Source organism: Stigmatopora argus, chromosome 7 (assembly GCF_051989625.1).
Source record: "Stigmatopora argus isolate UIUO_Sarg chromosome 7, RoL_Sarg_1.0, whole genome shotgun sequence".
Classification (NCBI taxonomy): Eukaryota; Metazoa; Chordata; class Actinopteri; order Syngnathiformes; family Syngnathidae; genus Stigmatopora; species Stigmatopora argus.
This window is the reverse complement of record NC_135393.1, coordinates 15,839,014-15,866,497: the sequence shown is the minus strand read 5'-3', so window position 1 is coordinate 15,866,497 and position 27,484 is coordinate 15,839,014. Positions and strand designations below refer to the sequence as shown.

The following is a 27,484-nucleotide window of genomic DNA, read 5'->3' as shown; positions in this document are numbered from 1 at the left end:
CCGGCCGCCCACCGGGTGGTCGAAGATCTTTCGCATCTCTGCGGTAAATAAGTCGTAGGAGGTACAAATGTGGGAGCCCCGCTCCCATTCGGCGCTCGCCCAGGCTAGGGCCTCATCACAAAGGCAGCCGATCAGGAAAGCGATCTTGGCTCGGTCCGAGGTGTAGTTACGGCTTGGTTGTTCAAACACCAACTGGCATTGAACCAGGAAGCGCCGGCATGCGCCAAGATCTCCACCGTAGGGGGCGGGTGGGGGGGCCTTAAGTCCATCTGGCGGCGATATCGGTGTTACCAGGGGAGCGGCGGGGGTTAGCTGTGCACTTGGTGAGTGAGGCAAGGAAGTGAGTTGTGCTCGTATGTCATCAAGGGTATCAGCCATGCTCGATACCTTAGAATAGAGGTACGCAATAGCTTGGGTATGCTGTTCCACGACCTGCGAAATTTGGTCGGAGGGGGCCTGGCCTGCGCCCGCGGGGTCCATGTTGGCGGGATCGTGCTGTTATGAACGGGGGGTGAAGACCCCAAAGCAGGCGAGGGCTGCGAGTCTGGTTCCCGAATCTTTATTAGAATGATCCAAGTGAAAAGCCAGGCACCAGAGGGGACGGCGTCGGCGTGTCGTTAGGCGTATCCGTGGTCGTGGAGGCCGAGCGTAGTCGGAATCCTGGGAGCAAAACAAGCGATCGTATATCAATGAAGGCAGGTGAGAAAATACAAGCGGGTACCTCACTGTGAGCAGATCAGACGATCCCGCAGCGTGGTCCTGTTCAAGGTGGCCTTAAATACTCCTCGCTGGCTAATGACTCACACCTGGCAGCCCTCGAGTCATTAGAGGCAGGGCCTGTGGTTGGGTGGCGGGCGCAACCAGCCACCAATCTCGTCTGGGGCCTGACAACTATACCTTATGTACAGTGTGCTGCATGCTGGGAAACATACGGTTGCGTCTTTGAATATGTCTGAAAAATATGTCGAATCCTAGAAATGTATTTGTGACAGAAGGAGAAGCCGTGCACCGCCGTGGCTAGGCAGTGTTTGCTTTTGCTTTTCAAGGAGGCTTCATTGGTCACAGAAGGACAATTGAGGCATTTAAAAGTGCTTCTTGGAATTGAAAAATTAGCAACTAAAGTTCTGACAAGTTTCTTTGAAGAGGGAAGGACGCACAAATAGAACACAAACCACTAATGCAGTCTAGACGCTTACAAAAGTGAATGATGATTTACGCCTTAGTGATTGGTGACCTTGCAAACACTTACCGAGCATTTATCTGCTTGGTAAACACGTACAAGTAACGAGTTGTATTGTTTTGAGGCATTTTAACTCGTCGGCTGCCATTTAAGGCTCAGTTTTGAGGGCAGAGGGCGAATTAACGAATGTGATTGCACATAGGGAATTGAGCAAAGTGCATTAGTGCATGCACTTGATCACACAACTCAAAAACTTCTGGTCTTGCGGCGCCCTCGTCGAAAAATATGAAAGCATGTAATTCTCTACGGTAGCACTGCGCAAAACCAGGCCATCTGGACACTGCATCACCAGCCCAGACCACACTTGATTCCTCCTTTCAATAACTGTCGCAGTGCTGTCAACATCACAATAATACAATCATGTCTTTATTTTCTGACCTGTCGACAAAATTCTTCCATTGCCAATCTCACGTCATTCTTCCTTTTTATTTTTCGCAGTTTGCTGTTTTGTGGTCCATAAGAGGTGCCATGAGTTTGTCACATTCTCCTGCCCAGGGGCTGATAAGGGGCCAGACACTGACGTAAGTACGGATTTTGATCTCAAATATACAAATTAAAAATGATCTATAGGTTATCGTAGTCCAATATATAATTTTTTCCTGTCAAAAAGTGAGCAGTACAACCAGTAGGTGTGTCCGAGTCTCTGGATTCAATAATAGCATGAGATACACATCACGCAGGTATCAAGGCTGATATTTGAATGATCGACCGCAAGACTTTCGATCCGCCTTAACAACTATTGGGATATGCTGACATGGTAAACAATACGAGCACATGTATCATGTAGTTCACATGTGTCAACATGGCGGCCCGGGGGCCAAATCTGGCCCGCCGCATCATTTTGTGTGGCCCGGGAATGTAAATCATGAGTGCCGACTTTCTGTTTTAGGATCAAATTAAAATGAAGAGTATAGATGTATATTAAATTTCCTGATTTTCCCCCTTTTAAATCAATAATTGCAATTTTTTAATCCATTTGTTCTGTGTTTTTGGTTCAAAAATCATTTTGTAAAATATAAACATATAAAAAAAAGCTAAAATAAACATTGTTTTAGATCTATTAAAAACTGAATATTCAGGGTTTTTAATCCAGTTCTTTTAATCCATTTATATTGAAAAAAACTAAATATTATATCTAAAATGGTCCGGCCCACATGAAATCGAGTTGACGTTAATGCGGCCCGCGAACCAACCCGAGTCTGAGACTCTGGATGTAGTTCACTTGTCTTTTATCCATGTATCGCCTTTGATAGTTTTAGAAAAGAACAAAAGATGCTCTAGAAATCGTTTTAATTCGATTGCACGTATGCCCTGAGTTCTAGTCGATTTAGTGGTGTGATTGATTTGTAGCAGCTGCAGGTGGATAATTCAATTCATTTAATATCAATGTTCCCGCAAGGTCCCTAGGTGCTGCCATTAGGAAATGGGATTGAAATATTCAGCCTAGGACGTCACTGCCAGGGACGAGGAGATTATTCTCTCCCGATAATGCAGGTTTGATTTCAAAACATGTCCGAAACCTCTTGAGCTTGCTTCTAGAACATTGATGGAGTTCAAGGTTCAACTCTAAATAATAACTCTAATCCCGTAGGCTTAAGGGAGGGAAATGATTGGCAGATTAGGCTGCCATTAGCGGAGGCTAGCCTCGGAGATGACATTAAACAACAAAACTGGTATATTCATTTTTTGGGCGGAGTTAAATGACGGCTTGAAGAAGCGGCATTTTACCAGAAACTTCAGTTTTTGAAGAAATTCCAGTCTCATTTTCTCTGTTACACTCTGAAAATACATTTGTTGGTTCCCATCAAAATAATTTGAGATTCCCAGTTCATGTAGGCCATTGGTTTGTGGTTGCAGCCAGGTTTGAAACCAGACACGCGTCTGCTTGGTGGCCTTGATGAATATAACTTTTCAGTTTTACGGAAGCCCAACTTGGCCTGGGTAACTGGAGACAAGGCAGACTTATGCCGTTCAAGACCATCGACCAGGACTCTTAAAATAGGGCCTCGCAAAGATGACATCGAATCCTAAGATGCCAAAAATAGTCTCCGCTAGGCCAGTTCAGGATTCAAACAGAGAAGGAGCGCTCAAAAGTTGGACTTGACTTGGTCCCAAAAACATTTTCCCACTCATCTTTATAGTCGATATATATATAAAGTTAATTTTGATTTAATTGAATGAACATCCTATACAAATGACACATTTTCTGTTATATTCCACTCAACCATCACAACATACAATGTATTTCTTTCTATGCTATCAATTGTGAACTCTTATTTTACGATCCAACGTACTGCACCTTTTCTGGTATGCTGTTACCATCCTATAATTATTTTCATAAAAACACCACCTTCTCAATAAGCCTTATTATAGGTCACTTGAATAAAATTATTACATACTGTAAATATGTTGCCTTACTTTTTTACACAATGAATGTTCTCCATCTCTCTCAGCCATTTCCAAACTGATAAAAAGGCTTTTATCTCATGGAATCTAATAGCTATGGTCAACCCTGAGAGTGGAAAGAAACATTTGTTGGCGCAGAAGAGTGTTAAATGAGTCTCACACATGACTTCACACCGGACTCTTCCTTCCTTCTCTGCCTTTCGTCGCTGTTCATTTGCCATGTGCTTCATCTTTGTCTTCTAAAGATGCTCTAGAAAAGCACTCTATTATCTTTTTAACATACACATTTATATGCACTTAGTGGTCTTGTTGCCATGGGCAACCACACTTATTGCATAGTACGTTGCCTCCTGGGCGACATGTCCAAAAAAGAAACTCCCGTGGCAGAGTAAGTATCTTCAAGATGTGCCGTTTCAAGGCTACCTTGCATTCAATAACTCACGTCGATGTTTTATAACGGATGAACTTTTGCGCACAGGTATACATGAAGCCAAAAAATCTTTTCAGCTTACAAAATCGGCAACGAGTGGCTCTTGAAGATGCCGTGAGCTGGCAATCCCATCATCTGTATGCATATATACATATGATTTATTGGCTGCTTGAATTTGCTCAATGCTGTTGATTATTTTGGTTTGGATTGAATCCTGATCAGGCTTGCATTTACATAGCAACCGCCTGTAGGCGGAATGGCAACAACTGCATCAGCTAAATCACGTGTCAAAGTGGCGGCCCAGGGGCCAAATCTGGCCCGCTGCATCATTTTGTGTGGCCCGGGAAATTAAATCATGAGTGCCGACTTTCTGTTTTAGGATCAAATTAAAATGAAGAGTATAGATTTATATTAAATTTCCTGATTTTCCCCCTTTTAAATCAATAATTGCAATTTTTTTATCATTTTTTTCTGTCTTTTTAGTTCAAAAATCATTTTGTAAAATCTAAAAATATATATTAAAAAAACTAAAATAAACATTGTTTTAGATCTATAAAAAACAGAATATTCTGGGATTTTAATCCAGTTCTTTTAATCCATTTATAAAATAAAAAATCTAAATTTTATATCTAAAATGGTCCGGCCCACGTGAAATCAAGTTGACATTAAAGCGGCCCGCGAACCAACCCGAGTCTGACACCCCTGAGCTAAATTAACAGCTTGGCAGTATATCATAGCATTTTTTAATTGCATTCAACAATTTTCGATAATACTTGTCCTGATTAGAGTTGTGGGTAAACTTGAGCCTTTTGCCACCAATTTAAGGTGTGGAGGCGGGGCCTAAATGATTTTTGTAGCGATCTGGTGCACTTCTAAACAAGCATAGGTACAATATTGGTCCAATTTTTTTATCGTTAGCCAAACACCAAAGGGCGAACACATAGTTGAGGGCGTAACCTTCGTTGTCTGGACGTGTTTCGGATTCCGAATGCTTGTGAGTATCACACACTGAAAAGGGCGATTGTGCCTATCTTCTTCTTGCACTGAAGGAAACTGAACAAGACTGCTGTGTGTATACAAGGCTTAATGACGTTCTGTCTCTCTTTAATTGTGACTCAAGACACGGTCACTTGGCTCACGCGAGTGGTTTGACAAGACGCTGCTCCTTTTTGGCTCGGCGTAACGGCAGCAGCAGCTCGAGCGAGCTCATTGTTTTACAGGACTAAATCATCCATAATGCAAAAGTTTTCCCCTTTCACCCACGGCTCAACAGATGAAACTGAGAGCATTGGCGTTTGTGCGGGTGCGTGGCTTTTGCATCATTCATGTCCACTTAACCAGGAGTTTACTGTGTATGACCTGGAGCAATTCAAACTGATTTGACCTTTTCTCTCACCCACAAGGATTGAAATCTTGTGAAAGCCAGGCTCAGTTTAGGAATAATAATTGACCATTTTTAATTCAGAGAAGGCCTCTAAATGCGTAATTCGCAGTCGATTTGACTGTGACACACAAGAAAAAAAAGATGGACGCTTGGAGCCTATGTTGCCTCATTACAAAGAGTCTGCAAGGGAGTAGAAAACCAGATTAGGTGAAGGGCTAAACGACATCATGTGCACCACAGGCCCCGTCATCTGTTATGTTTTTTTTTCATCAAGCGAGGGGAGGGTGTCGGCCATCTTCACAAAACAAGGCAATGACAAGTAGGAGTGCAAAACAGAACCAGCAGCAGTTTATGATTTTCCTACTTTTTCATCAAGGGTGCGAGTGGTTAGTGCGTCGGCCTCACAGCTCTGGGGTCTTGGGTTCAAATCCAGGTCGGTCCACCTGTTTGGAGTTTGCATGTTCTCCCTGGGCCTGTGTGGGTTGCGACCAGGTACTCCGGTTTCTTCCCACATTCCAAAAAACATGCATGGTAGACTGATTGGACACTAAATTGCCTTTAGGTTTTGAGTGTGAGAATCGGGTCTGCGACTAATACTCAAGTATGATTTATATATATTTATTTTTCTCTCTCAGCACCGACAACCGTTGTTTTTAGGCTATACTCACCTGAAACACAGTTATTTTAACGTATGCCTTTTTAGCCTGTTGTTTTCCATTTTACTATTGTTACTCTAACAATTCTTGGTTTGTGATCAAATGAGAAATTACCCTCCAAAAATGTGACATATATCAATTTTTTTCTTCTTCATCGTGCATTCTTTGGCTAGTGCGACTTATAGTCCGAAAAATACGAAATTCCATGAAGCAATTCGCTTAACCTAGTATGCACCCGTGCCCCAAAAAACTTCTCATCTACCACATCTGTAGAACGAAGTACTCCAGCTCCTCTGTCACCCTGACTAAACAAGTTGGAAGGTTTTGTAATGTGTGTAATATAGTGACTTGGGGTTCAAATGTCAGCTTTCGTTTAGTGCATTCCTCGCAGATAAATGTTAACAGCTAGCACACAGGAAGGAAAACCCCCCCGTGAGCTGCAGTGGCAACCTGCCCTCCCTCTCAGCACTCATCAGCTTAGTGAAAGGCCAAGGGGAATGAGGGTGGTGATTTATGGGCTAAAAATAGTAACCCTGTCTAGCCCAACACCTCCGGTGGAGAGAGATGATAACTCCGGTTTGTTCTCCACTGACTAACCTTTTCAACTTTGGTTCCGCTTGTCTTAGTTCATGAAAGAGAGTGTCATCAGCAACCTTACAGTAGTCGGTGCAGGATAGATGCTACGGATGAGTGCAGTGCTACAAAATGTATACAGTAAAAAACATATCGACAGATGGAGAACAAGATGGTTTGAGCAAAGTTATTGCTACTTAGGATTCAAACAAATATGTTATCAACATGTTGTTATCAGAGCTTTTGGTTATGTGGCATTCATTCTGGAGGACTGCGCCAATATATTTTTGTTGTTCATTTCTGTCCAAAATTTAAGAAATGGTATTGCGCAACATGGGGGTGCTCGTTGATGAATTAGTCAAGTCAAGATTTAATTTAACTTATTATTGCCGTGCAACTTCTAAAAGATGTTTTTTGTAATTTTAATATTTCTTAATATTTTTCAATGAACTCTTTCATGCACAAATTCAGATTTTTTTCCTTTTTAACTTATACAGGACACTCATTTACCGTATTTTCACGACTATAAGGCGCACATAAAAGTCTTAAATTTACTCCAAAATAGACAGGGCGCCTTATAATCCAGTGCGCTTTATATACGGACCAATACTAAAATTGTTATCACGATAAAATAAAATAAATCAGTGTGTGTTTAAAATACAGAAATAGCACTCGTTACTGACACTGCGGCTAAAAATACGATGCGCCATATAGTCATGAAAATGCGGTAATCATTTGACTGTTATGGGCGGGTCCGTTTGTTCATTTGTACCTCCCAGTCAACATGGATTGGACGTCTAGCACCGCCAATAGCAATGGCCAGTCGTCCTGGTTATTATAAATTGGATGTGTCTATCGTTGATAAAAACCCTTGAAAGATGACCTTTACGGTCAAAAAGATCAATCGTAGTTCTTACCTTGTAATCTCCTGGACTACGACAGCGCCACCCAGTTGCTCTTGAATTTCCCATTAAATCTCAGTGAAGCTGTCATCAGGGAGAGGAGTCGGGGGGCCTGAGACCCTTACCGAGCAGTAGTTGGCAGACAGAATGTATTAATGGACAACTCAATGGTGTGTAGTCACTTAGGCTCAATTTACAGACATTTTTTTTGTGTATTACACCTTCCCACAAGTCTTTCTTTAAATAGCTCCTTGCAAATGATTCCGTTTTTTCACACTTGCTACGTTCCCGCATTTAAACTCATTTTTAGAAATTGGCACCGTAGAAATGATAAATCGCCAAGTATGATTAATATCGGCCATTAAAAATGAACTATTTCATTGTTTCAAAGGCGCTGGCGGCGTGAGACCCAGATCGGATTGAAATGCGAGGGTTCACGGCGAACGCGGGTCAATACCCTTCTTCGGAGGTGTACCATTATCAGGGATTAATGGCCTTCGCCAAGGCAAATGTCCTCTTCTCCACATGGCCCAATAATCCCTGACAACTGTACGCGTCATCTGGTATTAACCCTGACATATACCCGTCTGATTTTGTATGATTGTTGCTATATCTCCTAATCTGCTACTTCCTTGTTCCTTCAGTTAAGGGTCCTTTTGGGATTGTTTCCATGCCACTGTTCAATCATGGGCTCCAACTCACTCCGATTGATGTTCTTTTTGTTTGTACCGGTTTTTAGTTAGAAGCTGAAAACAAGATCGTCCTTCACAATCAGCTGTGTGGAGGTGGACATGACTAAATGCAGCTGGCATGTGCCCCCCCATTACTCCCCTCTCTGCTCTGTCTGTCAACCCCATCTTGTTGTGTTGCTTGCACACTGTGGTCTGCCTGGTAATTGAAGTGCATAAAAGGTCCAAGGAAACAAGAAACTGTTTACGGCGACAGTCCCGTGATTTGTGTGGTGAAAACAATACCCTTGTTTTTAGAGGTAATCAGTCATGAACATGTCTATAGCAGTCGTGATTGACATCTTCATCAATGAGTCTGTCCTCAATCATTGGGTTGATTGTGGACGTAAATAGTCGGCAAGATTTGGCGGAAATCTGCTCGGTTGATTGGTCGTGTCTACATTGAACTCATTTTCTGGGTAAAAACGACCTTCATGGAAAACTTTCCGATGCACAAGATCGCATTGCCCTTACAAAAATCTCAAATAACCGTCCAGTTTAAAATAATCGACATATTTGACTTGGGTTTTTAACTAAATAGTTAAGAAGACTCTGTTGAGTCACTTTCGAGTCCAGTGGCAAACTGCCTGGGATGACAAATGACATCATTGATCACAGTGGCGCACCGCCATCATATATAGCGCAATTTCTGACAGAGATAAATATCGGGTCTATTTACTGGTGATTTAAAACTCTTGGTTGAAAATTTCCTCATCCATTTTCACTGGAAACTAAAATTCACAGATAAGCAAAAATGCCTGAATTGGATCTTCAATATAATTTATTTTGCCGGAAGTGTATTTCCAACATTTTTGTGAATAAATGTTAAACACAAAAAAGTACGTATGCATAAAATGAATCCCTATTTAAGATAAAATTCATTCTCTGATACTGTCTTGTTATCATTCTATCTAACAGTGATGTACCTAAAGTTGCTTACAAAACATCATCAAACCTTTTAAAGTATGTACATCTTAGTGTATGTATGTATATATGTGCTTATATATGTGTATGTATGTATATATGTGCTTATATGTATGTATGTATGTATATATATATGTATATATTTCAGCAACAAGCTTATTTATTTATATATTTATTCATGTATTTATTTATTAACTTACTTATTACCTATCTATTTATGTCTAAAATGCCTTTCCTATTTCTGCATCCTCACCCTCTTGCAACTGTGACAACAGAACTTCCCGAATACGGGATGAATAAAGTTATCCAATCCAATCCAAAGTAGCCACAGAAAGTACAAATGCTGAAATAATAATGATTTTTGTCACAATTTACTCACAAATGGACTTACTCGATGCAAACTGTGTTTTTTTCTTTTGTTTGCTTTCTTCAGGATCCCAGAACAAAACATAAATTTAAGATCCACACCTTCGGGAGCCCCACCTTTTGTGACCATTGCGGCTCTCTGTTGTACGGCCTCATCCATCAGGGCATGAAGTGTGACAGTGAGTGTTTCTCACGTATTTGTAAATAACCTGAAAAAAACTTGATCAAGGACATAAAAACATTGATCTTCTCCCACAGCGTGCGACATGAATGTCCACAACCAGTGCGTCATGAATGTTCCCAGCCTGTGCGGGATGGACTACACCGAAAGGAGGGGGCGCCTTTTTCTCAAGTGCGAGGTCAACGATGACAAGCTGCAGGTCACAGGTAGGTCGACTTGTCATTTCCTTAATGAGATGCTCGAGTATACTCGTGCGAGCGAGCACATTGGCCTTCCTGTTTCCGTCATGACCTCGGATCAGATGGAATACAAAGGCCATCTCATTTTGTACGGAGAGTCACCCTCAATCCGCTGATACCATTAACCTGAATTAAAACTCACCTTCCATTTATTCAACACGCTTACAACGCAGTTATTATCACGGGAAACAACCTGGATAAATCTGCCGCCATCAGGTATTTGCATGATAGCAATTTACTATTTGGAATTTTGTTTAGCGTTTTATCTATTTATATTTTCTCTATTTTGAAATAAATGACCGTATCGTCGTACCGTCACGGCGCATGCATGGGCGCCATTTTGAAGTGACATCATCGTGGCACGGCGCCGTCAAATGGCAGTTTTTTTGCAAGTCGTGTTTTTATGCGCATATAAGCCGTACAGTCGATTCAGTCATCATTTTTTTTTTCCGACAAAAGCGGCTTATATGTGAGTAAATACGGTAGCTACTTTCACCTAATACAAGGGTGTCAGACTCGGGTTGTTTCGCGGGCCGCGTTAACGTCAACTCGATTTCATGTGGGCCGGACCATTTTAGATATAATATTTAGATTTTTTTTCATGAAATGATTAAAAGAACTGGATTAAAATCCCTGAATATTCATTTTTTTATAGAGCTAAAACAATGTTTATTTTAGCTTTTTTAATATATTTTTAGATTTTACAAAATGATTTTTGAACTAAAAACACGGAAAAAATGGATTAAAAAATTACAGTTATTGATTTAAAAGGGGGAAAATCAGGAAATGTAATATACATCTATACTCTTCATTTTAATTTGATCCTAAAACAGAAAGTGGGCACTCATGATTTACTTTCCCGGGCCACACAAAATGATGCGGAGGGCCAGATTTGGCCCACCGCCGCCACTTTGACACATGTGACCTAATACATCTTTTAATATTTATATTCGACGTGACTAGCATTCTAAATCTGATATGCCATGCTCCATGTATGGCTAGCAAGGAAACTACTCAGGCAGTGTTGTACAATACATTTGACAACAAGGGGCCTTTGCGGTCATTTGGCAATCAAAGCAGAACATGTCCTAATGTAATGAATGAATTCTGAGGTAACATTTCGGAGGCCCTCTTAATCTGTTAAAATCCTCTTGCTGCAATTTGTTAATTTTCAGATCGCAGCCCCTAAAAATTATCCTGATTATGTGGGCTATGTTGACCTGTCATTGTAAAATATAGTCATCGTTCCAACGGTGTCAGACTCGGGTTGGTTCGCTTTAACGTCAACGTGATTTCACGTGGGCCGGACCATTTTAGATATAATATTTAGATTTTTTTTTATATAAATGGATTAAAAGAACTGGATTAAAATCCCTGAATATTCAGTTTTTTATAGATCTAAAACAATGTTTATTTGAGCTTTTTAAATATAATTTTAGATTTTACGAAATGATTTTTGAACTAAAAACACAGAAAATATGGATTAAAAAATTACAATGATTGATTTAAAAGGGGGAAAATCAGGAAAGTTAATATACATCTATACTCTTCATTTTAATTTGATCCTAAAACAGAAAGTGGGCACTCATGATTTACTTTCCCGGGCCACACAAAATGATGCGGCGGGCCAGATTTGGCCCCGGGCCGCCACTTTGACACCTGTGCATCATTGTAACAGAAAAACTCTTAAACCTAGTAGAATACCATGGTGCACATTTAGTATTTTTTCTTAAATTTCTTAGGAATGTTACTACTTATGAAACATTCAGGTTCTGAAAATCCTAGAAGGGAGAAAAAAATACGAAAAAATGCAAGTTACGAAACAATCATCACCGAAACGTAAATACACTTCTGGAATTAATTAATTTCGCAAGTTGAGGTACCACTGAATTTTGTCATCTTGTCCTTCCAAAATATTACAAAGATATACTACACTCCCAATTGTTTTTATCATAATCTGTTGCTAAATTTGAACATTGTTATGCAATGTTAGAAATATTGAATTGAATGTTGCCTGAATTGTGTAACGGGGCTGTTCCGTGCACAGCGTCCTCAATGGCTTTCGCTTTTTATTTGGAGGCACGTCGTAAATCCTCACTCTAGGACTCGTGTCAAAGTGGCGGCCCGGGGGCCAAATCTGGCCCGCTGTATCATTTTGTGTGGCCCGGGAAAGTAAATCATGAGTGCCGACTTTCTGTTTTAGAATCAAATTAAAATGAAGAGTATAGATGTATATTAAATTTCCTGATTTTCCCCCTTTTAAATCAATAATTTTAATTTTTTAATCATTTTTTCTGTATTTTTAGTTCAAAAATCATTTTGTAAAATCTAAAAATATATGAAAAAAAGCTAAAATAAACATTGTTTTAGATCTATAAAAAAACGGAATATTCAGGGCTTTTAATCCAGTTCTTTTAATCCATTTATTTAAAAAAATCTAAATATTATATCTAAAATGAAATCGAGTTGACCTTAACGTGGCGACTTTGTTTTAGGATCAAATTAAAATGACAGATATAGATGAAGATTAAATTCCCTGATTTTCCTCCTTTTAAATCAATAATTGCTATTTTTTAATCTATATTTTCTTTGTTTTTATTTCAAAAATCATTTTGTAAAATCTAAAAATATATAAAAATATTTTCTGGTTTCCACTTTAATATGGCACATAATGATTAAAAGAGATTTTCCCTTACTAAGAAAAAAAACATTGTTTTAGATCTATAAAAAACTGAATATTCAGGGCTTTTAATCCAGTTCTTTTAATCCATTTATAAAAAAAAAATCTAAATATTATATCTAAAATGGTCCGGCCCACGTGAAATCAAGTTGACGTTAGAGCGGCCCGCGAACCAACCCGAGTCTGACAGCCTTGCTCTAGGATGACAGAGAATTAGCACATTGGCCAGAACAAAGATGACAGCAGGGGCGCCGACAGCGGGCTCATGTAATCGTTCGATTAGCTGGCCCACTGGGGTCGCTGAGTTGAGCTTCGGGGACTTTATGTCAACAAAACGGTCTGTTTGTGGGATGTCAGTACATTTCTAAGGCAGACAATACTCCATGACTTTTACTACTTCTCTTTGGAGACGAGGAGGCGCCTTTTTTCTCTTGCCACTTTAAAAAAAAGTAATCTAGTATTTTCATACGATCCCCTCCCCCAAAGTGTGCCTGTTCTTTCACATTTACATTGTAATATAAAGTATAATTTGTCCGCCATACTTGTATTAGCACTTCCAACACCTTTGAAATGAATCATTATTAGAAAATAAACAGTTAATTGCTTTTTGTGTCCGTTTGAGACTGATTGGATGTTTATGTGTGCCCTGCAGTTGACCCTGTAAATGAGATGATTTAAGGTCACTCCCCAATCCTACTGAGGATAAGTGTTATAGAAAAATAAATGGATGACCAGAGTGTGAGCGTGTGTGCGCTGAAATGATGTACTAACCACACAGCCCACTCAGGCCATCTTGCATTACAGATTACATTAGCTGCTGTTGATGGCGAGCAGGCAGCCTTCCAAAGAGATTTGAGTTGCACGGTTTAAATAGCATGCTGGCTGGTGTGAAGGGAGAATCTTGACATCATTTTTTACACGTACAGCACTGCTGGCAAATAAATAGACTTCAGCTAAGGCCTTGCTATAGTGCCACACAGTTAGAAAGTTCTCTTGCATCTTTTGCAAAACAAATCAACAAAGTGTGCAATTCAAAATCAGACCAGATTTGATGTGGAAATGTAATATTATTAAATTCACAAGTGTAAAAAGCAAATGCACAACAAAAATAGCTCAATTTATCATATTGGGGGACCAAGTTCATTCACTATTTTAGTGTATTTATGTAAAATACATTATTTAAATAACTGCAATTGATTTGTGTTTTTTTTTTTGCTTTGGTGAAATCACCCTTTTATAAGATTATTATTTTACAGCAGTTCTATTCAGATTGGGTGGACAAAAGACAGATATAGTTAGTTCATTTTTCATGCTTTTCACATATTATTGCATATGACTCCGGTTAGATATAGTTAGTTCATTTTTCATACATTTCCAGGTTATCAGATCGGGACCCCAAATCAGGCGATCCCGATCTGATAACCTGGAAATGTATGAAAAATGAACTAACTATATCTAACCAGAGTCATATGCAATAATATGTGATCAGGGCATTCCTGGTGTATACCCATTTTTTTGTAGTTAAAAAAAATAATTAAAAAAGAGGCCATTATCAGGGCTAGCTAGAAATGCTCTTCGGAAATTCCAACTTGTTTAATAATGCATTTGCTGTTAATTTTTCACAAGCCCTTTGTTCACATACTTCACTGCTTGACTTAAGTGAACTCTACCGGTCTTCCAATCCATCACATGTCCAAGTTTTGGACGTACTCTGCCTGGCATTCTTTGAAATTCACATAAAAAACAGACAAACAAATTTCTGGCAGAAATTCTCCCCCAAATAAGAACTAGTTTGCCATTTTTGCAGTTCCGATCCTGAGACATGGTGTCATTGTTGTGCGGCAACGGTGCCAGCGTTGCAGCCCAGGAGGAAAGAAAACAATGTCTGACTTGTCTGTGTAGTGAAAGACTACCGTGGTGGTGCTTTAGTGCTATTGTCCGCCTTGACATCAGGCAGGAACAGTGCTCCGTTGTATTGGTCAGTGCTGAGCATGCCACCCTCGTCTTAGTCTCAGCAACTCTTTTGTTTGTTCCCTGGCAGTATTCACACTGTAACTGGCTCAAGAGCATCTCTCTGTTTATATTGACTCTTCTGTAGACCACTGTTATCTCCTTTTCTGTATCATAGAAAAGACCAGCACGTTATTTTTCCACTCGAGTGACATTAGGTGAGCTATGACACATATTCAGTTTTATGGACTTTTTGAGGAAGCTTGCTTCCTTCCTTTGTTTCAGTTTTTCGTCATCGTTGAAGTCTACTATTGAAGCACTGCCCCCCCCTTTTTTAAATAAATGGATTAAAAGAACTGGATTAAAAGCCTTGAATATTCAGTTTTTTTATAGATCTAAAACAATGTTTATTTTAGCTTTTTTATATATTTTTAGATTTTACAAAATGATTTTTGAACTAAAAACAGAAAAAAATGGATTAAAAAATGACAATTATTGATTTAAAATGGAAAAAATCAGGAAATTGAATATACATCTAAACTCTCCATTTTAATTTGATTCTAAAACAGAAAGTCTGCACTCATGATTTACTTTCTCGGGCCGCACAAAATGATACGGCGGGCCAGATTTGGCCCCCAGGGCCGCCACTTTGACACCTGTGGATTAGATGATCAAATCTTGTTAAAGAACATTAAATGATCAAAATTCATGGAGATCCATGTAGAAATTAAAACAAATGATGTGATGGTTTGCCCATGCATGGTTGAAAATGATCACTCAGTGAAAAACAGTAGTCGAGACTCGTTGTTTTTATCATGCGATGGATTTATCAGGTTGCGGCCCAGCAAAGTCTATTCTATGGAATTCTGTAAAGGTGGTTCTGAGGTGATGGTGGGACTTTAACTGTAAATATTTCTGATGTGTATACACATTTATGGCACTGGGATCTATGTGAGGGTGCCGTGTAGGTGTGCACTGGTCACAAGAGTTGGTATTCAGGGCATATTGACTAGAGATGTGGGTGGATCAGTGAGATCCCATTTTGTCTTTAACCTTTTTTTTCCTACTTGAAGTGTATTTTTCTTCAGCTGGCAAAGCTTAAAATCAGTTGAATGTGTGGCTATGCACGATAAAAGTATGAAATATGGAGGCTAATTGAGAATGTTGTTGGTTTGGACTATTTTAGTTTGTGTGACAACTTGTATGAAATGTTCATGTTTGAGAGGTATTGTTTTTATTGTTAAGGTTATTTTGATGTTTGGTACATTTGATTTGCTTGTGCATTTTCACTCTCTCGATCCTCTCCTTCTCTTTGTTTCTTTTTCACACATTTTCAGGCTATTTTGGACTGCTCGCAGTGAGCTGATGACAGAGTCAGGTGTTTTTTTCTTTGCTTGTGTCAGCCATTTTTCACCCAAAAACTCACTTTTTATGCACAGTATAATTAAATGGAGATTTTTCCCTCCACTTTTCATCAATTATGTTGAAGCAATCTGTAAAAAAAATGTCTAGTTCCTGAAGATACCTCTTTTTTTGGCAAGATTGGGACCTTCACTGATAGAAAATTAAATGAAATTGCATTGAAGGACTATCTTACATCAATACTCAACTTTCACAACCATTTCTACTTCCTTTTTAAGACAGCATTTCTGATTTTAGTTCTGAGATGAGATTTTATTCCAATTCTCATGAAAAAAGTGGAATACGTCTAAGCTGTCAACCTGAAAAGTCAAGAATCAAAAACCAAGCTTTATCGTTCTTTTATCTTTGAGTTCCTAATCTGCCCTTCTTTATCTGCTTTTTTTCTCTGTCTTACTGTCAATGTGATTTTTATAGGCACTAGTGCAATTGGTTAGAGTTTTTTAGATTTCATAACACCAAACTTTGCGGAAAGCCCGTCTTTTTAAAAGTTGGAATCAGTAAAATGAACCATTTTAGAAACAGTGTTCGCTACAATTGACTGTATTTCAAAGGTTTTGTCTGTTATGAATATTCATGTATATGTATAAATATTTTATTCTATTCTGCTCTATTCATTTGCTTCTTAACTGTTTGGAGAACTATGCGTTTTTGCAGTGCGGTGAGATAGGTTTAGGTATTGTATGCGGAGGAACTATTAACTTAACTCACCATGTTTGCTAAAGGAGACGGAGAGCAAACATGGTTGACCTAATTTTTTTTGGGGAGGACACAGTGTGGATCGATAAAATCTTGGCCTTTTCTGTGTGTGCCATCGGGCTTTGTGGAACAATATCTCTTATAAAATGGTCATTCATTCATCTTCTGAGGCGCTCACGAAAGTCCCGGGGGTGCTGAAGCCTATCCTGGCTAACTACGGGGTGTAGGTGGGGGTACACCCAGAATCAGTTGCCAGGAATAATTAAAATATTAAGTAAATGACAAACATATACCGTATTTTCACGACTATAAGGCGCACTTAAAAGTCTTGAATTTTCTCCAAAATAGACAGGGCGCCTTATAATCCAGTGCGCTTTATATATGGACCAATACTAAAATTGTTATCACGATAAAATAAAAATCAGTCGATAGGGTACACCATCCTCTACAGGTCTCGCAACTACTTTAGTGCAGCACCATCTAGTGGATGCATAACGTAACCCCAGCCTCTACTGTAGACCCGTATAATGCGGTGCAGTAGACCCGTGTAATGCGGAGCAGTGCGCCTTTAAGTGTGGTGCGTCTTGTGTGTGTGTCAAATACAGAAATAGCACTCGTTACTGACACTGCGCCTTTAAATGCCATGCGCCACATAGTCGTGAAAATACGGTAAGTAAAATAAATATTTAAAACTCAGTGCAATGATGACATCCCTGGGGTTTAAACCTTCTTAATAATAATGATAAACTGTATCAGTGTGTGAAGGGTCAATTCTAGTGTCCTTAAAAAATATGCATTTACATATTTCAGTCTTTATTTACATTATTTTAATAGCATTTGGCTACCTGTAAAGAATAGCACTGAATTTGCATTGCATGCAGTACTTTTAGAACCAGCTAAACTACATTATCATAGCTTTTTCGCCACTTAGGGGTTGAGGGAGGAAGTACAGCTAGAGGAATGAATACTAATAATATTTGGAAGGTAAATAATTACAACCAAATAATATTTAAGAATGGATTTAAAAGGGGAATTTTATTCCTTTAATCCCCCTGACTTTATTAATCTTCAAAATTATGTTTACAGATGCCAAAGTTATTCTATATGACTCATTTTAGATTCCTCCTTCATATGTTAGGTAATGTGATTTGACTTCAGTAGTTGAGAATGTTGTCTTTTTTTGTTAGAACACAATGTGTATCAGTAAAAACAAAATATGTTGTAATAGCATCCTTGTGTATTTATATTTTTGTGCAGTTGTGACTTTAGTGTGTCCTTTTTGTTCACTGTTCATCTTCTTATGGGAGGATAAAAGAGCTTTCCCTCACTTCCTGCTTTTGCTGCTTTCTAAAGCTTAGCGTCGCCACACACACACACACACACACACACACACACACACACACACACACACACACACACACGTTACATGTGAATTGCATGTTTGATGTCGAACACCTGGCGTGAGGTCCACTGATGTTCACCTGGTGTTCAAAAGACTTTATCCGCTTTATTTTTTTTTCCTTTCACCAAAAGATTGATATGAAACGGAGCTGCATATTAATTGAATATTCAGTATTAATTACAGTGTTGCTCTTTGAACAAAAATATGACAAAAAGAAGAAAAGCAGCTCATGCTTGTCATCTCATTCTCTGAACCGCTTTATCCTCATTAGGGTCGCGGGGGGTGCTGGAGCCTATCCCAGCTGACTTCAGGCCAGAGGCTGAGGACACCTTGAATTGATGGCCAGCCAATCGCAGGGCACAAGGAGACGGACAACCATTCACACTCACACTCATACCTAGGGGCAATTTAGAGTGTCCAATCAGCCTACCCTGCATGTCTTTGGAATGTGGGAGGAGACTGGAGTGCCCGGAGAAAACCCACACAAGCCTGGGGAGAACATTCAAACTCCACACAGGTCGACCGATCTGGATTCGAACCCAGGTCCCCCACTGTGAGGCCGACATGAAAAAGTTTCATCATCCTATATACTACATTTTAAAACGAAAATACATTTCCATCTCAAGTAAAAAAATGAATTCTATAACCAGAAGCAAAACAAAGAGAAGGGTGGAAATAATAAATAATACATATAATCATATTAATAACATGGGTTTGTTCCCATTCTTTTTGATTTAGTTGGCGAAGGCAAGAACCTGATACCCATGGACCCCAACGGCCTGTCCGACCCATACGTCAAACTCAAGCTGGTACCTGACCCCAAAAATGAGACCAAGCAGAAGACCAAAACCATCCGCTCAAATCTCAACCCTAAATGGGGCGAAACCTTCATCTTGTGAGTCATTTGCTCTTTACGATTTATTTTGGCGGGCTCTTATTTTGTACACGGTCGATTTCTCGCCGGTCTTTTGGTCGCCGATCTTTTGGTCGCCGGTCTTTTGGTCGCCTGGAAGGTTATTGATAATTACCATTTAAATCGTTGCTCAAATTCCCTAAATACAAACTGCGAATTACTATTTAGTCATACTCAATGCCCTATTAATCATTAGGCTAAAGAAAAGCTCCAAATTTCCCGGACTTTTATTGTTTTTTGTTGGAGAACTTGTTAAAACCCTGACTGACGTCCTTTCCTAAGGAACAACTCATGTACATACAAACTCTTCTACACTCACACGTCGGCTCAGTGAAACTGCTCATGGCCATTGTTGTTTTTTATTGATGCGTACACCGTGTTGTTTTACCTTGTTTTGTCGCTGGTCTTTTGGTCGCTCGTCGTCGCGGTCGGGGCGACCAAAAGACCGGCGACCAATCAACCGCACATGCTTAATTCATGTCACCGAACCACGGTTGTCCGCATGTTGCAGCAAATTGAGACCCACGGACAAGGACCGCCGGCTGTCGGTGGAGGTGTGGGACTGGGATCGGACGACCAGGAACGACTTCATGGGTGCCCTTTCGTTCGGGGTCTCGGAGCTCATCAAGGCGGGGGCCTGCGGCTGGTAATGACCAAATACGGTGTCAAAATCTCCCAACGCACGCTCCTCGACCGACGTTAGATCATCGATCGGCAGGTACAAGTTGCTGTGCCAGGAGGAGGGAGAGTATTACAACGTTCCCATCTCAGAGGAGGATGATGGGAATGAAGAACTGAGACTGAAATTTGAGGTGAGGGTCTTACTAATCAAACTTTCTGAGGTCTGCTTGATTTTGTTTTTCTTTTGCCTGATGTCCCTCCTGGCTCTCCTTCCCTTGTGACAAAGGTGTTTGGCATTTGTCATCAACTCCTGTTGTGTATATAAACCCCGTGTTTTGGTATGTCTTTGTGGGAGTAGTGTTTCGTGTTTCTGTAAGTAATGTTTGCCTCTTCTTTGTCAGTGTACATCTCCCCTGTTTAGTTTTTATTTTGTTAAAATTGTTTTGATTATTTGTATGGTTATTTTTATTTAAAATTCCTAAGTTGAGCATCAGCAGTGAAACAGTGATCACCGGTCTTGTAGTTAGAGGACTTTTTTTTCTTCTTAGATATAACTTGAAACTGACCATGAAAAATCCTGAAATGCAGAATTTTGTGGTCTCATTTTAGTGTTAATCTTGTGACCACTAGATGTCAGCAGATATTAAAATTCTGAAAGAAGGGAAGCACTGAAATGAGAAAAATATAATGCAACACTACCAACAACAAAAATGTTTGTGGTTATATTGGGATGTTAATCAACCTGCATGTCACTTTATACATTTCCTCCAAATTCTAATGTTTGTATTAGTAACATTTGTAGCTGTTATTAAAAGCAGCCATTGTGACATCTTGCAAACTAAAACAGTCCATTTAAATGGCTGCTATTATAACTCCATTTGATCCAGGTTTCTGTTGGACTTTTCTCTGAAACTGGACTTTTTCTGAGCGTGAATGTGTCTAACATAAGGTTGCTCCAAGTGAGTCAGGCTCTCGGTTCGCTTCTCCTTATGGTTCCAGGACCAAGCGCTTTTGGAAGACTCCGATCAGGTGCGTCTGACAGGAAGAAAGTAAGGCTGCTCGCTCGGTTGCACTCAAACGGGGTCAGGCATTTTTGGCTAAAGCTTCACAGGTGTGCTGTGGTTTGGTGCGGTCTGCTGCACTCGGGTTGATGCCATTAACCAAAACATGGACGAATTTCATGGAAAGAGAAAACACTCGAGGATTGCTAGCGATGTCATTGGTCAGCTCGTGCAGTTATGTCAGTGTTTTGTGTAGTGGAGTGGAGATCATTCCCGTATTTTGACGAGGAAAGGACTTGACATTTGAGTAATGGCTTGGCTTTTCATGCATTGTGATGCTGTCAGCTTGTTTGCGAAAGCTTAGGTTCTCTTGATTCTTGATCTCGCTATGACATAAGGTTCAGCATGAGTTAGAAAATATTTGCTCTGGCCAAGTGTGAATTTGTTTGGGTGTTTTTTGCATAAAATGTTGGAATGGATTCAAAGTAGGCAAGCATGCAACTTTCTTGAAATAGGATGCAACCACGCAAACTAAGGTTTGTCGTCCGTGCCAATGTGGATTGGTTTCTTCAGAAAAAAAGTAGTTTGCTGTTGATGGCGATACACGTCCAATCCGTTAAAAGCGGTAGGGTCGGGGTGATTGTTCTATTACTATTGCCATCAATGGCTGCAAATTGGTTCGTAATATTGAAATGTAAAAAAATGTCGGCCTTCCTGAGACGATCATAGACGTCCAATTCTGTGGTGTCTCCTCGTTCTTCTGCTGTGAATTGAAATGAATTCACCGCTGTCCCTCCCACTTTATATGGACTGGACATCTAGAGCAGTCAATCGCAGCCAATCACTGTCCGACCAAGCTGTAACAGGTCTTATTTTACATTCATGTTTTTCTAAAAATGTGGTATTGGTACAGTATCGGCATCGGTGGATACCACACTGTCGGGTATTGTCATCGGAAGACTGAAAAATGGTATCGCCGCTTTAATACTTGAGTAGTCGTGGGATGAGATACTTACCGTATTTTGCTGTTTAATATACCCCCCCCCCCCCATTTAATATACCCGGGTATATTAAACGGCAGGGGTATATTAAATGGCGCACAAATGGGAAGGTACAATCCACTATGCACTCTTTATGCCGTGACGGGGTGCATTAACGTTTAGCAGACTAAAACGACTTACTGCTCAGTTTAAAACTACTTACTGCTGAATAAAGTCTGACTTGGAATTTTAATGAACTTAAGTATCTATAATTATGCCCCCATGATCACCATATAAATCTTGCCCAAAAAGCTGAGTTGCCCGGTTATTTTAAACGGCAGGGGTATATTAAATTGTGCACAAATGGGAGGCTCAAAAAAGAAAAAATCATTTAATATACCTGGGAATATTAAACAGCAAAATACGGTACATTTATTACCCCTCCTGAATTCATGGCAAGGTAGAAACAATGAACTTTGTTCAATTTTTTTTCTGGTATTGGGTTGTAGGAATGCACGTTGACTTGCACGATTGTGTTGTGAGTGCAGAAAGCCAAGCTGGGCCCAGCCAAGAAGGCCACTACAGAAACAGACGGTAGCCCATCCAGCCCGCTGCCTAGCAACAGCTTGGACCAGGTCAAACTCAGCGACTTTAGCTTCTTGACTGTACTCGGAAAAGGCAGTTTTGGCAAGGTAAACTGCTTCCTTTTCCTTCTCACCCTCTTCCAAAAGTCCACTGATTTGCTTCTCTCCTGCCACCGCAGGTCATGTTGGCAGAAATGAAAGCCACGGAGGAACTGTATGCAATAAAGATCCTAAAAAAGGACGTGGTTATTCAAGACGATGACGTGGAGTGTACTATGGTCGAGAAGAGGGTCCTGGCCCAGCAGGACAAACCGCCCTTCCTCACGCATCTCCACTCGTGCTTCCAGACTGTGGTAGGTACAGTGCCACCATGTCGAGGTCACTTTAAAGTTTTTTTTGTTGTTGCTCGGAGCCAAACGCAACACAACTGAAAAAAATGTCACGTACCCTGAAACGAGGTCACTACGGCCACCCGAATAAACACACTAAGCATACAGCAATAACAAAACTTTGGACGTGACTGGATTTTTAAAATGTTGACAAAAGTATGTGTCTTTTGGCGACTTGTTTCACGTATATTATGGTCAGTAGCAGAGACGTTTTGTTGAAAACACAAAGGTCATTTGTCTACAGGATCGACTGTATTTTGTCATGGAGTATGTCAATGGAGGCGATCTTATGTATCACATCCAGCAAGTGGGCAAGTTCAAGGAACCGCAGGCAGTGTAAGAAAAGCCCTTGTACTTAAGAAAAGCTATCAATATTATGTAACGAGGGAATTTTTTAAAGCAATTTCAGATGTTTGTACATCTTATTATATGTTCATCACATACCTGTCAACCTCAACCTATTGTTTCCCTTATAAATGATTGCAACTCCCCTTATTAAGCGATAAAAACAACTGTACAAATGCAACGTGGCATATATTTACACACATAGGGCGCACTTAAAAGTCTAAAATTTTGGACGGGGTGCCCAATCAGTATGCACCAAATTCAAGATTCTGTAGATGTCACTGTATGACGCTGACATCATGATTGTCTGGGTACTTTGCTATATATACATACGTATAGTGAAAAGGCATGACAATATTAGCTGTTGACGATGACGTTTTCGTATGCTACCTGTGACTGAGACGATCCGGATTGGAGCCGAAATGGGTAAAACGAGTTCAGTTTTATAAAAATCGTGCTAGTCAGGAGCAGCACGTTTGTCCCTCCTGGTTTGCCGTTAGGCTAGAGCAGCTGCGAGTGATTCTTGATTACTTCCTGATGTGGGTATTTAAGCACCACGGAAGTGGTAGTCAGTGTCCGATCGTCCTGCATGACACTGCATACATCGCTGCAAAGGTACTGTTCTCCATGCTCCGGTTTTGTTTCGTTTTGGGATGTACAAGTCCTTGTTATTTTGTAAAGCTTTTTGAATCATTAAAGTTACTGTCATGAGCTCAGTTCGTCTCGTCCCCGCTACTGGGTCCAAATCCCTCCGATTGCGCCACGACGTCTCGGCGCGATCGTAACAGTGCTTAAAAAAAATCCTCTGGTACATAAGTTGTTATACGGCATACACAATTTGAAATTATAAAAAAACGTATCAAATATGGGAAAACCTATAAGTTGACAGGTATGTGAAGAGCTTCAAAAATCAAAGAATTTTTAGTTTGCCAGAATCCGATTTTCTGAATGCTGTTGTAATTACAGCTTCTATGCAGCTGAGATCGCTGCTGGTCTCTTCTTCCTTCACCTTCATGGTATCATCTACAGGTAAGCATCATCCATTGTACACCAGCTAAAACACATTTGAGTTGACTGACAAATGTACCGCATTTTCACGACCATAAGGCGCACCGCATTATAAGGCGCACCCTCGATGAATGACACATTTTAATTTTTTTTCCTTATATAAGGCACACTGGATTATAAGGCGGCCTGTCTATTTTGGAGAAAATTTAAGACTTTTAAGTGTGCCTTATGACTGACAAATGTACCATATTTTCACGACTATAAGGCGCACCCTCAATGAATGACACATTTTAATTTTTTCGCATATATAAAGCACGATGGATTATAAGGTGGCCTGTCTATTTTGGAGAAAATTTAAAACTTTTAAGAGCACCTTATAGTCGTGAAAATACGGTAGTCTTTTTTGGATGCTACATATTTATTTGTTTCTCCAGAGATCTCAAGTTGGACAACGTGATGCTGGATAGCGAGGGCCACATTAAAATTGCAGACTTCGGCATGTGCAAAGAGAACATGTCAGATGGAGTGACCACTCGCACCTTCTGCGGCACTCCAGACTACATCGCCCCTGAGGTGAGCTTTGAACTTGGAAGACACTCTCCAGTGTGAGCGTGACCTGGAGGAAGGAGGTCACTCCTGTCAGAGGTTTTAGTCTGTGCCACCAGATTAAGGACATCGCCTAGGGTGACACAAACACACAAACATACCCACACACACACCCACCCACACACACACACATAGACAGCATGTGCTTTCTAACGATGTAAGCACTGCAGTCAAGCAGACACCAAGTGTGTCAGCTTCAAGCGCACCGTGGGCTGTCTGTTTGTCCTCAACAGCTTGTGAGCCTCATAGAAGTTGAGTCTAATGCACTTCTGCTCTTAGGACTTTTAGATAACTTTACGGCCATTATCAGTTGGTTGCCTCCTACCCACTAGGGAGTTGAGTTATAGATTTTCTTCAGCATTGGGAATGAGATGTTGTCTACGCGGAGCGAGCGACAACACGCTGCGACCGCTCGCAGTCAGACCGACACTAATGCTTTAGCAGTTGATGGCGCAGCGGGGATGGAAGCCGTCGCGTCCTCTGCCACGCTGAGAGCGAGTGGACATGTGCAGTTCCACGCAGGGTCCCAAGTTGAAATTCTAGCTCGTACCGGCAACTTTCCGCATTTCCTTGGGCAAGTATTGTCAATAATGGCGGCATTTCATCGCAAAGCAAACATGTTTTATTGATTTTATGACTCGAAAACAGTTTTGCTTTCGATCCTGATTCCGAGTAGCTCTTTTAAAAACTCGTTACAGTGATAAAAGCACTAACAAGATTCGGTTGTCACCTCATTTTATCGTCATACTGACGTTGTGGGCTATTTTGTTGTTTTACAAAACCAACTTCAACCATGTTTGGATTGGATTGGATAACTTTATTCATCCCGTATTCGGGAAATTTCGTTGTCACAGTAGCAAGAGGGTGAGAATGCAGACACAGAAAAAGACATTTTAGACATAAATAGATAGGTCAAAAGTAAGTTAATAAATAAAATAAATACATGAATAAATATATAAATAAATAATAGTGTTGCTGAAATATATATATAAATATACACATACATATATATATATATGTATGTATATATATACATATATATATATATATATATATATATATATATATATATACACACGAATCAAACAATTGTCAAATAATTGACAGCTAATAAACTTCTTTAAATTCGGAACTTTTTGTGGTCACTTGGAAAGACTACACCATTTCAAAACTAATTTCTCATCATTTTTTTTATCATATTTGTAAGATGCATTCGTTTTTGTCAGGGAGACAAGAGTATCACATTGTTCTAAATTCATGTATAAAAATTCGGTTATAACAAAAGAAATCAACACTTATGCAAACAACCTCCCTAAAACATTTGAACCTTTTTAAACAAAAATATGTCCCTAAAAATAACCCTAACCCCCACTTTTTGGGTTGTGTAATGCCATAATACCTCACCAAAATATGAAGTGCGCACATATCGACGCCGGTTCATCCGATCATTCGCCGCCAGCCTCTCCCTGTCAAAATGAATTGGACCTCTCGCGGCACTGATAAAGTTATCGCTCTGTTTGGCCTGACCTATATTACGAGGCACTTCTTGGTAGCGGCTCCTGTCTGGGAGGAATGATTCCACGAATGTACATTCACACCTCAGTGACTTTGCTAGAAAAAAGAATGCGACGGAGACAAAGAGAAGCGCCTGTTGCCAAAACAAGCAGACGTAAACTCTATTAAGCGGGAGTAAAAGAGCAGAAGCAGCATTTGGACAATGAGAAAGAGCAGTCTAATGATGACTCAGTGACATTTCACATCAGCATTTGAGACTAGCGAGCTGTCTGATGCGCTCCATTTCTCTCGGCGGCCTCGTTGACCTGAGCGCCGAGCTTCATCTCGAGGAGAAAAAGAACACACCGTGTGCTGTCAAGATGATAAAGTACAAATTTAGCCTGTTAACAAGTCCCGTTATTCTATTTTTACGCTTATGTGGAGGCCACTTCTTTAGGTACACCTGCCGAATGGAAAGAGATACAACAGAAGGTGCTTAGCATCTCAGGGCGCAAGTTCTGTGTCTCGATCGGGTTTTGGTTTGGTTGTTTGTATCTGCTGCTCTATTTTTAGGTCCACTGAAGACTGTAAAAGTTCTTTTTTTCATTTTGATTAAGCATTTAAATAGAATGAATGGATTTTAAACAGTGATAAGTGTCATTTTATCTTGTTATTTAAAGTATTCCAAAATAAAATAAATAACAGATATTAAAATATGATAATACTGAATATTTTTATACATTTAATGCAAAATTTGATACAAATACCCTTTAGTTCTTTTTTTTGCTTTCAAATAAATGCTAAATCGGAGTTTATTGATATACATCACATGTGGCAAAGTGGCGGCCTGGGGGCCAAATCTGGCCCGCCGCATCATTTTGTGTGGCCCGGGAAAGTAAATCATGAGTGCTGAGTTTCTGTTTTAGGATTAAATTAAAATGAAGAGTATAGATGTATATTAAAGTTCCTGATTTTCCCCCTTTTAAATCAATAATTGTAATTTATTAATCATTTTTTCCCTGTTTTTAGTTCAAAAATCATTTTGTAAAATCTAAAAATATATTTTAAAAAGCTAACATATACATTGTTTTTGATCTATTAAATAAATGAATATTCAGGTCTTTTAATCCAGTTCTTTTAATCCATTTATTTAAAAAATCTAAATATTATATCTAAAATGGTCCGGCCCACGTGAAATCAAGTTGACGTTAACGTGGCCTGCGAACCAACCCGAGTCTGACACCCCTGATATACATAATAAAATAATGATAAGTTATTAAAAATAACAATAAATCATAAAATATATATAATCTTAAATCCATTCTTCAAAAAGCCAAATAAATCTATTTAAAATAAATAAAAGC

At 39.7% G+C, this 27,484-nt stretch overlaps 1 protein-coding gene across 1 annotated transcript in view; it reads left to right on the top strand.

Moving 5' to 3' along the window:
- LOC144076927 (protein kinase C alpha type) overlaps positions 1–27,484 on the top strand; it is a 71,585-nt gene that overhangs the window by 23,848 nt on the left and 20,253 nt on the right. Inside the window, exons 3-13 of the mRNA XM_077604288.1 lie at positions 1,679–1,761; positions 9,677–9,788; positions 9,868–9,996; positions 18,918–19,074; positions 19,604–19,738; positions 19,811–19,904; positions 22,243–22,386; positions 22,458–22,631; positions 22,912–23,003; positions 23,979–24,041; positions 24,455–24,593. Coding sequence (XP_077460414.1) covers positions 1,679–1,761; positions 9,677–9,788; positions 9,868–9,996; positions 18,918–19,074; positions 19,604–19,738; positions 19,811–19,904; positions 22,243–22,386; positions 22,458–22,631; positions 22,912–23,003; positions 23,979–24,041; positions 24,455–24,593 — 1,322 coding nt within the window. The remainder of the gene's footprint in view (positions 1–1,678; positions 1,762–9,676; positions 9,789–9,867; positions 9,997–18,917; positions 19,075–19,603; positions 19,739–19,810; positions 19,905–22,242; positions 22,387–22,457; positions 22,632–22,911; positions 23,004–23,978; positions 24,042–24,454; positions 24,594–27,484) is intronic.